This window comes from Epinephelus fuscoguttatus, linkage group LG15 (genome assembly GCF_011397635.1).
Source record: "Epinephelus fuscoguttatus linkage group LG15, E.fuscoguttatus.final_Chr_v1".
NCBI lineage: Eukaryota > Metazoa > Chordata > Actinopteri > Perciformes > Serranidae > Epinephelus > Epinephelus fuscoguttatus.
Genome location: NC_064766.1, coordinates 767,258 through 779,367, shown reverse-complemented (window position 1 = coordinate 779,367; position 12,110 = coordinate 767,258). Strand labels below are relative to the sequence as shown.

The window sequence follows — 12,110 nt, the reverse complement described above, 5'->3', positions numbered from 1 at the left end:
ACATTTATTAAAGGTGGAGGCAAAAAGGAGTATGTGCCAGTGCCATCTTGCGCAATTACGCACGAGGGTCACTGCAGTATTTATATGTTTATGGCGATTGGTCTGATCAGACACCTGGCCTGAATTACAGCATGAACCAGTACTCCTCCCACGCCCGAGTTTTTGCCTCAACGACTGCCACCGCTGCGCTCCGCTTGGCCCGCCAGTACCCGTCAGCTGCTTCCGGAGACCCACAGACCAACCATGCCCTGTAGGCCTCCTTTTTCAGCCTGACGGCTCCCCTCACCTCTGGTGTCCACCAGCGGGTTCGGGGATTACCGCCGCGACTGGCCCCAGCGGCCTTGCGGCCACAGCTCACAACCGCCGCCTCAACAATGGCAGAGCGGAACAAGGACCATTCGGACTCAACGTCCCCCTCCGCCCTCGGGATGCGGTCGAAGCTCTCCCGGAGGTGGGAGTTGAAGATCATCTGGACAGGTTCTTCCGCCAGGCGTTCCCAGCAGACCCTCACTGTTCGTTTGGGCCTGCCAGGTCTGCGCGGCGTCTTCCCCCACCATCTGATCCAACTCACCACCAGGTGGTGATCAGTTGACAGCTCTGCTCCTCTCTTCACCCGAGTGTCCAGAACATATGGCCGCAAGTCAAATGATATGACTACAAAGTCGATCATTGACCTGCGACCTAGGCTGTCCTGGTGCCACGTGCACCGATGGACATCCTTATGTTTGAACATGGTGTTAGTTATGGCCAAACTGCGACCTGCACAGAAGTCCAATAACTGAACACCACTCGGGTTCAGATCGGGCAGGCCGTTCCTCCCAATCACGCCCCTCCAGGTCCCGCTGTCATTGCCCACGTGAGCGTTGAAGTCCCCAGCAGAACAATGGAGTCCCGGTCGGGCACTGTCCAGCACCCGTCCCAGGGACTCCAAAAAGTGTGGGTACTCTGAACTGTTGTTCTGTGCATAAGCACAGACAACAGTCAGGACCCGTTCCCCGACCCGAAGGCGCAGGGAAGCAACCCTTTCGTCTACCGGGGTAAACCCCAACGTACAGGCAGAGAGTCTGGGGGCTATCAGGAAGCCCACCCCGGCCCTCCGCCTCTCACCCGGAGCAACTCCAGCGAAGGAGAGAGTCCAACCCCTCTCAAGGACTAGGGTTCCAGACCCGGAACTATGTGTCGAGGTGAGGCCGACTATATCTAGCCGGTAGCGGTCAACCTCTTCCACAAGCTCCGGCTCCTTCCCCGCCAGAGAGGTGACATTCCATGTTCCAAGAGCCAACTTCTGTAACCGAGGATCGGACCGCCAAGGCCCCCGCCTTGGTCTGCTGCCCAATCCACATTGCACCGAACCCTTCTGGATCCCTCTGCGGGTGGTGGGCCTACAGGGGGACGAGCCCATGTAGCCGGTTCGGGTTGGGCCGGGCCGGACCCCATGGGCGAAGGCCCGACCACCAGGCGCTCGCCCACGGGCCCCAACCCCAGGCCTGGCTCCAGGGCGGGGCCCCGGTAACCCTCCGGGCCAGGTACACATGTCCTTGTTCATATCCATCATTTACTCCAGGGTGCTGGAGAAGAGGGTCCGGTCGATAGTTGAACCTCGGATTGAGGAGGAGCAATGTGGTTTTCGTCCCGGACACGGAACCGTGGACCAGCTCTTTACCCTCGCCAGGGTGCTGGAGGGGGCATGGGAGTTTGCCCAACCAGTCCACATGTGTTTTGTGGATTTGGAGAAGGCTTATGACCGTGTCCCCAGGGGCATCCTGTGGGGGGTGCTCCAGGAGTATGGGGTTGGTGGCCCCTTGCTAAGGGCCATCCAGTCCCTGTACCAAAGGAGCATGAGTCTGGTTCGCGTGGCTGGCAGTAAGTCAGACCTGTTCCCGGTGAGGGTTGGACTTTGCCAGGGCTGCCTTTTGTCACCGGTTCTGTTCATAACTTTTATGGACAGAATTTCTAGGCGCAGCCGAGTGGTGGAGGGTGTCAGGTTCGGTGACGGGAGGATCTCGTCCCTGCTTTTTGCAGATGACGTGGTCCTCCTAGCTCCATCGAACAGTGACCTCCAGCTCTCGCTGGGGCGGTTCGCAGCCGAGTGTGAAGCGGCTGGGATGAGAATCAGCACCTCCAAGTCTGAGGCCATGGTCCTCAGCCGGAAAAGGGTGGATTGCCCTCTCCAGGTCAGGGGGGAGGTCCTGCCTCAGGTGGAGGAGTTTAAGTATCTCGGGGTCTTGTTCACGAGTGAGGGTAGGATGGAGCGGGAGATTGACAGGCAGACTGGGGCGGCGTCAGCAGTGATGCAGACGCTTAACCGGTCCGTTGTGGTGAAGAGGGAGCTTAGCCAGAAAGCGACGCTCTCGATTTACTGGTCGATCTACATTCCAATCCTCACCTATGGTCACGAGCTCTGGGTAGTGACCGAAAGAATGAGATCGCGAGTGCAAGCGGCCGAAATGAGTTTCCTCTGCAGGGTGGCTGGGCTCAGCTTTAGGGATAGGGTGAGGAGCTCAGACATCCGGGAGGGACTCGGAGTAGAGCCGCTGCTCCTCCACATCAAGAGGAGCCAGTTGAGGTGATTCGGGCATCTGGTAAGGATGCCTTCCGGACGCCTCCCTTGAGAGGTGTTTCGGGTATGTCCAACCGGGAAGAGACCTCGGGGCCGCCCCAGAACACGCTGGAGGGATTACATCACCCGGCTGGCCTGGGAACGCCTCGGGGTTCCCGCGGAAGAGCTGACGGAAGTGGCTGGGGAGAGGACTGTCTGGGCTTCTTTGCTGAGGCTGCTGCCCCCGCAACCCGGACCCGGATAAGCGGAGGACGACGAGTACGAGTACGAGATTTAATTTCAATGATATTGTGGTTCTAAGGTGGATATAGCGTGACATTAAATTTGTGTGAGACATCAATAAAAATCTGACTCCACTTCTCCACCTCGTTGTCTGCGTGTCTTCCAAAATGTGCGCACGCATGACTCAGAGTTTGCTTACAGGTGCGCACATTCTCCCGCCAAGTTTATTTTTATAAATCACAACCTTTGTGTGGGAAGTGGCGTACGCCACTTTCAAGGCCTGTTTTGTGCGTAAGCAAGGCCCGTGGTCCTCAATTTCATCAAATTGGTTTCAAACAGAAGTTGAGTTGGATGCTGGCCACTTGATGTGTCTTGCCTCTGGCTTGGTGCTGGCAGCAAATGGAAGGCACACTAAGAGGTTCTGAGAACTGTGGGTTGATTCCAGGCCCCCCTCTTCCTGTGTCTGACCAGGGGTAGCCCCTGTGCACTGTGTTGCCTCTGCTCCCCTCTGGCACTTCATTCGAGATTGATGGATTTTTAACTCGCTGATTCTAGCACACCTTTTCATCTGGGCATTGATGGTGGTTAGTCATTTCTCCATTCCTTATGTCTGCCACCGTTAAATCTGTGCGGTTGAGGAGCTTGTCCGCCCTCCTTCTCGGGCTTTACTGAAGGTGTCTTTCCTTTAGGCTTTTAAGTAGCTAGTTTGGGAGTCCTCACACAAGATGCAGCATGGGCTACCAATCCACACTGTCCCTATCGCTGTCTTTCCCTGCTTTCAATGTCTCCCCAATTATCACCAATTTCCTCATGGTTAGGACTGTTACAGTGATTACAGTTAATAACTGTGAAAACTTTTCACTTATGGAGGTGACAGCACTACTTTTTTCCTGCTAAACTAAAGAAATAGTTGCTCTTTCAGTGCATACAAACACACACATTATAATCATAATTATAAATATAATTATAATCTGATCAAAGAGGTTTTTCCTACACTCAGGGCACTGTGTGTGTGTGTGTGTGTGTGTGTGTGTGTGTGTGTGTGTGTGTGTGTGCGTGTGTGTGTGTGTGTGTGCGTGTGTGTACAGACTCACTCACCCACTATCCCCAGGGCCATATATGAGAGGACGACAATGATGAAAATCAAACAACATACAATATCAGTGCAGCTTCTGAAAAAGACAAAAAAGAAACAAGTTGTAAACCAAAGCAGCAATAGTCATAAGTCAATTTATACGTGTCTTGTTACTTCTGGATGCCTAAACCTTTGAATTAAAAATCCTCATGAAGAGAGCATGTGATATATAATATATATGCTGCTGTACTGTAAAGAATGATTTCTTTATTTATTTTTCTTTATTTATTTCTTTAGCACTGGTGAGGGCAAGATAAAGAAATAAAGAAACTACAGTAGAATTACCACCCTGTGGTTGTATGCCTCTGTGCACCAGTCAAGTTTCTCTTGTCCCCTTGGCAGCACAGAAGCTCTATACAATCAGCACAGTTTGAATGTGGACACCCAATTTGTGTGTCACCAATTCAGTATCTGACCAAATGTCTCCCTGGTCTGTTCCTGAAATATGACATTGAATAATGGCCAGAGAAGTGTTTTTGTGTTTTTTTTAGAACATTATGATGTCACAGTGAAGCTGACCTTTGATCTTTTGGATATAAAATACCATAAAATACCATCACTTCATCGTTATATCATGTTAGACATTTGTGGAAAGTTTTGTCATAATTAGCAAAAAACTTTTCAATTATGGCCAAAAACCTGTTTTGTGAGTTCACACTGACCTTGACCTTTGACCACCAATCTAATCAGTTTATTCTTCAATCCAAGTGGATGTTGGTGTCAAATTTGAAGAAATTCCCTTCAGGTGTTCTTGAGATATCGCATTCAGGAGAATGAGATGGATACAAGGTCACACCGACCTTGACCTTTGACCCCTGACCACCAAAATCTTATCAGTTCATACTTGAATCCAAGTGAATTGTGCAAGATTTGAAGACATTCCCTCAAGTTCTTCTTGAAATATTACGTTTACAAGAATGGGACAGATGTAGGTATGGATGGATGGATGGATGGACAAACGGATGGACAACCCAAAAACATAATTCCTCCAGCCATGGCTATTGCCTGCATGGAGGCATAAAAAGAAATAAGAAAAGTTATTGGACAGAGATCCGGAGGGGAGAGGGGGTAGCAACACAACTCCACTTAGGCTTACGGCGCCCCAGATTCAAACGTCCAAAAACACATAATTGAAACCACAAAATATCTCCATACTGCTCATCCTGAAGCCCCGACATAAAAAGTTGTTTGGAAAAACGTCATTTGAACTCTGTTTTTAGCCTCATTGTAGCCTGCAGCTCTAACTGCCTCTCTGTGCACTGCGTTTACGTGTGCGCGCTTGCGCACAAGACCAGCGAAAGCACATGAACACACATGAACGCGGTGCCCATGTCTCACAGTCTCACGCAAGTGTGCATACATGTTGTGTTGCTACCCCCTCTCCCCTTGGATCTCCGCAAGTGTTGTGAGGACTCTAAAACTTCACCTGAGCCTCCATCGGCATATGGGTGAGTAGATAATGGGTGAATTTTCATTTTTGGGTGCACTATCCCTTTAAGAAAAGAATGAGGAGGAAATTACAATTTGATTATAATGAGAATGAGAGAACTGCAGGTTTCCTCACACTCAGCTGAAAAGATGCAATTATAGATCAAAACTATGTGTGTTTGTGTGACCAGCTAGCACACAGTCTCTGTGTTGTAGACTGTATGTGAAAGTCATCTAGAAAATGCATTTCCTGCAGAAAATGCAGTGTGAATTCTGACAGCTGAAAACATTTCAAAGCATTCCTGAATTTACAGAAATGTGAAATGAACTGAAAGCCTAAAACCAAAATGCACTGCACTGCAGGAGGCTGGATTTGAACCGCTGACTTTGCAACATGTGTAGATGTGCTCTAATCAATCCGCCACTGTGCAGCACAGTATTATGACATTAATTCTGCATTCTGTTTTGCAGTAACAACAGCTGTTGCTGCTGTATAACATTTGCCTTTCTTGTTGAAATATGAAGTATAAAATATAACTGTCCAACTCAGGGAATTGAACACCAGTCTATCACAAGACAGGCTGAAATGCTGTTCACCCCTCTACTCAGTATTGCAGCAGAGTTAAATCGACTGTGCCATTGAATTAGTAAAGGCTATACAATAGGAGTAGGAGTAGATGCATACATATACATACATGATACATTTAGTTAAAATGTTAAAATGCTTTTGAAGCAGTTATTTAAAACAATGTTTCTAATGTGAAAGAAAGTTACTGTATATTAAAGGTTGTTTTATAAATGTGTATGACTAAACCTGTGCTCATTCACAGGGAGTTTAATGAAGGGCTTAATTTGGCTACTTTAAAACAGTTCAATTATTTTTCTATAGAATAGATTTCTTTGTTTTCCTTGCACAAAAGATACAATTAATAAAAACAAAATAAAATAAACAACAATCTAAAAACATTGGTATCGGCTATCAGCCATTGGCCAAATTGTTATTTTAAACATCTGTATTGGTATTGGCTGAGAATTGAAAAATCAATGCATCCCTAGTTTTTATCATGAAAAACATCTTAAAACTAATCAAACACTGCCGCAGATTTAATTAATTACCCAGTCAACCATGTGAGGATTAGACAGTTATTGGTTTTTGACAGATGTGCTGAACAGGATTATAGACTGTGTATAAAGATGGAGAACATGACAGCTCCCCAAAAGTAAAGCAAAATATCTGGATCTCCCCCAGGTGGCTGGCTGTGGTATAGCTGATAAAGCCCATTCGATATGTTAGTGGATGAGACATGGGCCAAACTAAAAACTCAAAGTACACATCAAATAAATGATTCCCAAAGATGGTTCTTATCATGACACGTAGTTCTTATCACACTGCTGTTTGTTCAAGTGTTCATTTTTCTGCTAAGTTTGTTTTTTTGGTTATTTAAAGAGGCAACTGATAGCATCTTTTCCTAAATACAGTACAGGCCAAAAGTTTGGACACACCTTCTCATTCAATGCGTTTTCTTTATTTTCATGACTATTTACATTGTAGATTCTCACTGAAGGCATCAAAACTATGAATGAACACATGTGGAGTTATGTACTTAACAAAAAAAGGTGAAATAACTGAAAACATGTTTTATATTCTAGTTTCTTCAAAATAGCCACCCCTTGCTCTGATTACTGCTTTGCACACTCTTGGCATTCTCTCGATGAGCTTCAAGAGGTAGTCACCTGAAATGGTTTCCACTTCACAGGTGTGCCTTATCAGAGTTAATTAGTGGAATTTCTTGCTTTATCAATGGGGTTGGGACCATCACTTGTGTTGTGCAGAAGTCAGGTTAATACACAGCCGACAGCCTTATTGGACAACTGTTAAAATTCATATTATGGCGAGAACCAATCAGCTAACTAAAGAAAAACGAGTGGCCATCATTACTTTAAGAAATGAAGGTCAGTCAGTCCGGAAAATTGCAAAAACTTTAAATGTGTCCCCAAGTGGAGTCGCAAAAACCATCAAGCGCTACAACGAAACTGGCACACATGAGGACCGACCCAGGAAAGGAAGACCAAGAGTCACCTCTGCTTCTGAGGATAAGTTCATCCGAGTCACCAGCCTCAGAAATCGCAAGTTCACAGCAGCTCAGATCAGAGACCAGATAAATGCCACACAGAGTTCTAGCAGCAGACCCATCTCTAGAACAACTGTTAAGAGGAGACTGCGCGAATCAGGCCTTCATGGTCAAATAGCTGCTAGGAAACCACTGCTAAGGAGAGGCAACAAGCAGAAGAGATTTGTTTGGGCCAAGAAACACAAGGAATGGACATTAGACCAGTGGAAATCTGTGCTTTGGTCTGATGAGTCCAAATTTGAGATCTTTGGTTCCAACTGCCGTGTCTTTGTGAGACGCAGAAAAGGTGAACGGATGGATTCCACATGCCTGGTTCCCACTGTGAAGCATGGAGGAGGAGGTGTGATGGTGTGGGGGTGTTTTGCTGGTGACACTGTTGGGGATTTATTCAAAATTGAATGCACACTGAACCAGCATGGCTACCACAGCATCCTGCAGCGACATGCCATCCCATCCGGTTTGCGATTAGTTGGACGATCATTTATTTTTCAACAGGACAATGACCCCAACACACCTCCAGGCTGTGTAAGGGCTATTTGACCAAGAAGGAGAGTGATGGAGTGCTGCGGCAGATGACCTGGCCTCCACAGTCACCGGACCTGAACCCAATCGAGATGGTTTGGGGTGAGCTGGACCGCAGAGTGAAGGCAAAGGGGCCAACAAGTGCTAAACACCTCTGGGAACTCCTTCAAGTCTGTTGGAAAACCATTTCAGGTGACTACCTCTTGAAGTTCATCGAGAGAATGCCAAGAGTGTGCAAAGCAGTAATCAGAGCAAAGGTTGGCTATTTTGAAGAAACTAGAATATAAAACATGTTTTCAGTTATTTCACCTTTTTTTGTTAAGTACATAACTCCACATGTGTTCATTCATAGTTTTGATGCCTTCAGTGAGAATCTACAATGTAAATAGTCATGAAAATAAAGAAAACGCATTGAATGAGAAGGTGTGTCCAAACTTTTGGCCTGTACTGTATATCATGATGAAAATAATGTGGGTTGCACAGGGTAGTGGCCACAGTAAAATCACACTATCAGCGTTTACAAAGGTTACTTAGTGGCTTTGCAATCTTTGCAATAAGCTTCTGACACAGGTGCCGAAATTTCGCGGAAAAAATTTGCTTTATAGTCCAGGGGCCAAGGCAGATTTTGGTATCACTTAAAGGGGCCAAACAATTTTGGTATTTTTGACTTCCTCTATGTCTCTAGTTTACATTTTGGTATGATAGACCTGCCTAACTAGTAGCTTAAGAAAAAATTTTGGATGATCTTTGGGTCCTCCCCAAAATTGAAAATAGTCAAAATATAGACTTCTCCAAAAGGGGCAGTGTCTGCCTTATCACATGAATCTCGGGAAATAATTATCAGAATGTCACCAAATTTGGACTGAATGTTCACAGACAGTTGCTGCACACAATGCAGCAAAGATTTCACAGTACCTTGCTCCTTTTAAAAAATGTATACACCTAAACACACATGAATTATAGGCTGACATGGAATAAGGAATAAAAAATCCAAAAGGCATGTATACATGTGTTTGCCATTATTAATGTAAATAAGCCAGTCACCCCAAAATTGCAATTATGTGCCAAAGAATGTAATCTTATCATAAAAGTAGGTTATTAGATTATTCACCTCACCATCTGATGTCACCAGCCCCTGACAGGTAACTAGTGCAGCCAGAACAGGGGTAGGCAACCTGTGGCTCTTTAGCCCCTGTCCTGTGGCTCCTTGAGACTTTGAGAAAAGAATTCTATGGAAATTGATTCTATGAATTCAAATGTTGCTGAACCTCGATAGCAGTGGCTGGTTAGCCATGGATGCCAAATCCAAAAAAGTAAATTGAATAAAATAGAGACTGTAGTAGTGTGTGGACAGATTTGTTTGCTCCCACTGACAACTCTGCAAAATTTAAGTACCAAATGATCACAGATAGTGCCCTGCACAGTGGCCACCTTGTGGTAAAACATATTAACAAATGCTTATTTAGACCATAAGTATAAGCTAATTTAGACATAATAGGCTACACTGTAAAAAAAAAATCCTAATTTTACGGTAAATAACTTTAAATTTTTACAGTAGTTTTCTGTCTTTTAAAAATAGTATACAAAACTGATATTATATTATAACAGATATTATCTGTAAATTAAGAACCCACCTGTTTTTTTAAAGTGTCATACCAGTAATGACAAACTATGTTTATTTCTCATTTTTTTACAGAAAATTTACTGTATTAATTATACATTATCTTTCTGCTTTCTTAAATTACAGTCAAATTTATGTAAAATGACAATAACTGTCTGTAATTAAACATGTAGCACATTATATTTATGGTTTATTTCTATACTAACAATCTAAAGTTTTTCTCTGTAAATTAACGATAAATCTTATTGTTTTTATATTCATACATACTTTTACATTCAGTCTCTGTAATTAAACATGTAGCTCGTTATATTAAGGTTTTTTTCTATACTAACAATCTAATGTTTTTCTCTGTAATTTAACAGTAAATCTTATTAGTTTTACATTTATATGTACTTTTACATTCAATGTCTGTAATTAAACATGTAGCTCATTATATTAAGGTTTATTTCTGTACTAACAATCTAATGTTTTTCTCTGTAAATTAACAGTAGATCTTAGTTTTATATTTGTATGTACTTTTATATTCAATCTCTGTAACTGAACATGTAGCTCGTTATATTAAAGTTTATTTCCGTATTAACAATCTAATGTTTTTCTCTGTAAATTAATGGTAAATCTTATTAATTTTATATTTAGCCTATATGTACTTTCACATTCAATGTCTGTAATTAAACATGTAGGTCATTATATTAAGGTTTATTTCCATACTAACAATCTAATGTTTTTCTCTGTAAAGTCTAAGTTAGGGTTAGGTTTGTGATATTAGGGTGTAGAAAACATCTATCTGCGATAAGTTTCTACTTCGGGTGTGCTTCAGCCCACATGCCCAAAACTTAACAAAAAACAAGATATCATTAAAAGAAAACATTAACAGAGTGAGTAAAATATTTCTGGGTGGTGATACAGCATCCACAGCAACCCATACAAACGATAGAAAGCCTGGAAAGATCTCCGTAATAATTGACAAACAAAACATCATGTGCAGTCCTTCAACAGAGAAGGACAGAGGTTTCTCCATTTAATAGAGGATAGTAGTATATTTTAATCTGTCTTAGATCACTGGACAGGACTAATAAAAAAAATTGTATTCATACACTGCAATGAAAAAAACATTTGGACAATCAATTAAATATAACAGCCTATGCGATGAGGAATGTAGGGGAACGTTATTTAATTTATTTATTTATGGGGGGGGGTCTTTTTTTCTTTTTTGTAATAAGAGTACAGTAGATACTAACCTATGATTGATGATTTTGAGTTTCCTGTTATGGGCTCTTATTGTGAAGGGTGAAAGAGCGGAAGTGGTATATGCAATGTTTGCTTTTGACTGGGAAAAAGGGAGAAGTCGTCCTTAAGTTACTGGAGCCTCCATGTTTATTATTTTATAGTTTCACCAAGGCAGATATAAACCCTTGGCTATACGGTAATGCAAAAATTTAGATGCCAACCGCCCTTAAACACAGAAGAAGAAGAAGAACTGTCCAATGACAACTCTGCGCGCCTTAATTTGAAAATACGTCAGTTTGAATGACTGCTGCGGGACATCGGCGCGACTGACTGCCCATCGAATAACGTTACCTAGATTAATAACTGGCTTATTTTACACCTGCTTGTTTATTTAGTGAGTCGTGGCTTGTCATTGTTAACGGAGAACAAAAAAAAAACTGGAATATGGAGACAACGGAAGGGTCCGGCGGGATCTGTTTCGTCTTCTAACTACATGAACTTCACCTTATTACTATTATTCTGGCAACATCAGGTAAGAAACCATTCCCTGTTATATTTTCTGTAAGTTGATAACCTAACATAACGTTATTGTTTGTAATTTCATGTCAATTACTGTCTGTAACCGTCAGGATACTAGCTAAATTAGCTAACGTTAATGTTACAGGTAAGTTAACATTGAAGTTAGCGTTATAACGTTAGCTTGTTGGCATGATTAATGCCAGCAAAACATAACGTTATTATTGAATGGAGAGTAGTCGGGGGGCTTTGCTTGTTCTGTTTGTAGGCAGCAATTCTTTGTAATGACATTAACATTACGTTACGTTACTGTTGGTTGTTGCTGAGTTAAGTTATTACATCAGACCTTGCTATCGATGTAATGCGGGGATATTTTAAAATGATTGAAATGGTCTAACAAAACACATGCATACTTTTTGTAGCTTAAAACCTTTTGGTCACGTGTCCCCCATACATCTTCAGAACTACTTTTTCTCCGGTAAGCTACGGGCGATTTCTCAGAGCAGGAGGCTCGTTGACAGTACTGACACCGTCACATCAGAGCTACAGATGGTCAGTGTTTCACACAACTTCATGTCCAAAAACCTGAACTATCCCTTTAAACTACTTGTACTAAAATGTCAAGATTTAGACCTGAATCAATCAACAGCATTGCTAAATAGTAGTAGGTCTTTGTTAAGATGTGCTCTCTCACTATTGGTGTGTGGCTCTAAACCAAAACTACAGTTGCATCCAAATTACCCAGAG

At 43.2% G+C, this 12,110-nt stretch overlaps 1 protein-coding gene across 1 annotated transcript in view; it reads right to left on the bottom strand.

Moving 5' to 3' along the window:
* Positions 1 to 12,110, bottom strand: part of LOC125902799 (choline transporter-like protein 5-A) — a 304,241-nt gene that overhangs the window by 241,338 nt on the left and 50,793 nt on the right. Inside the window, exon 3 of the mRNA XM_049599411.1 lies at positions 3,881 to 3,954. Within this exon, the coding sequence (XP_049455368.1) occupies positions 3,881 to 3,954 (74 nt within the window). The remainder of the gene's footprint in view (positions 1 to 3,880; positions 3,955 to 12,110) is intronic.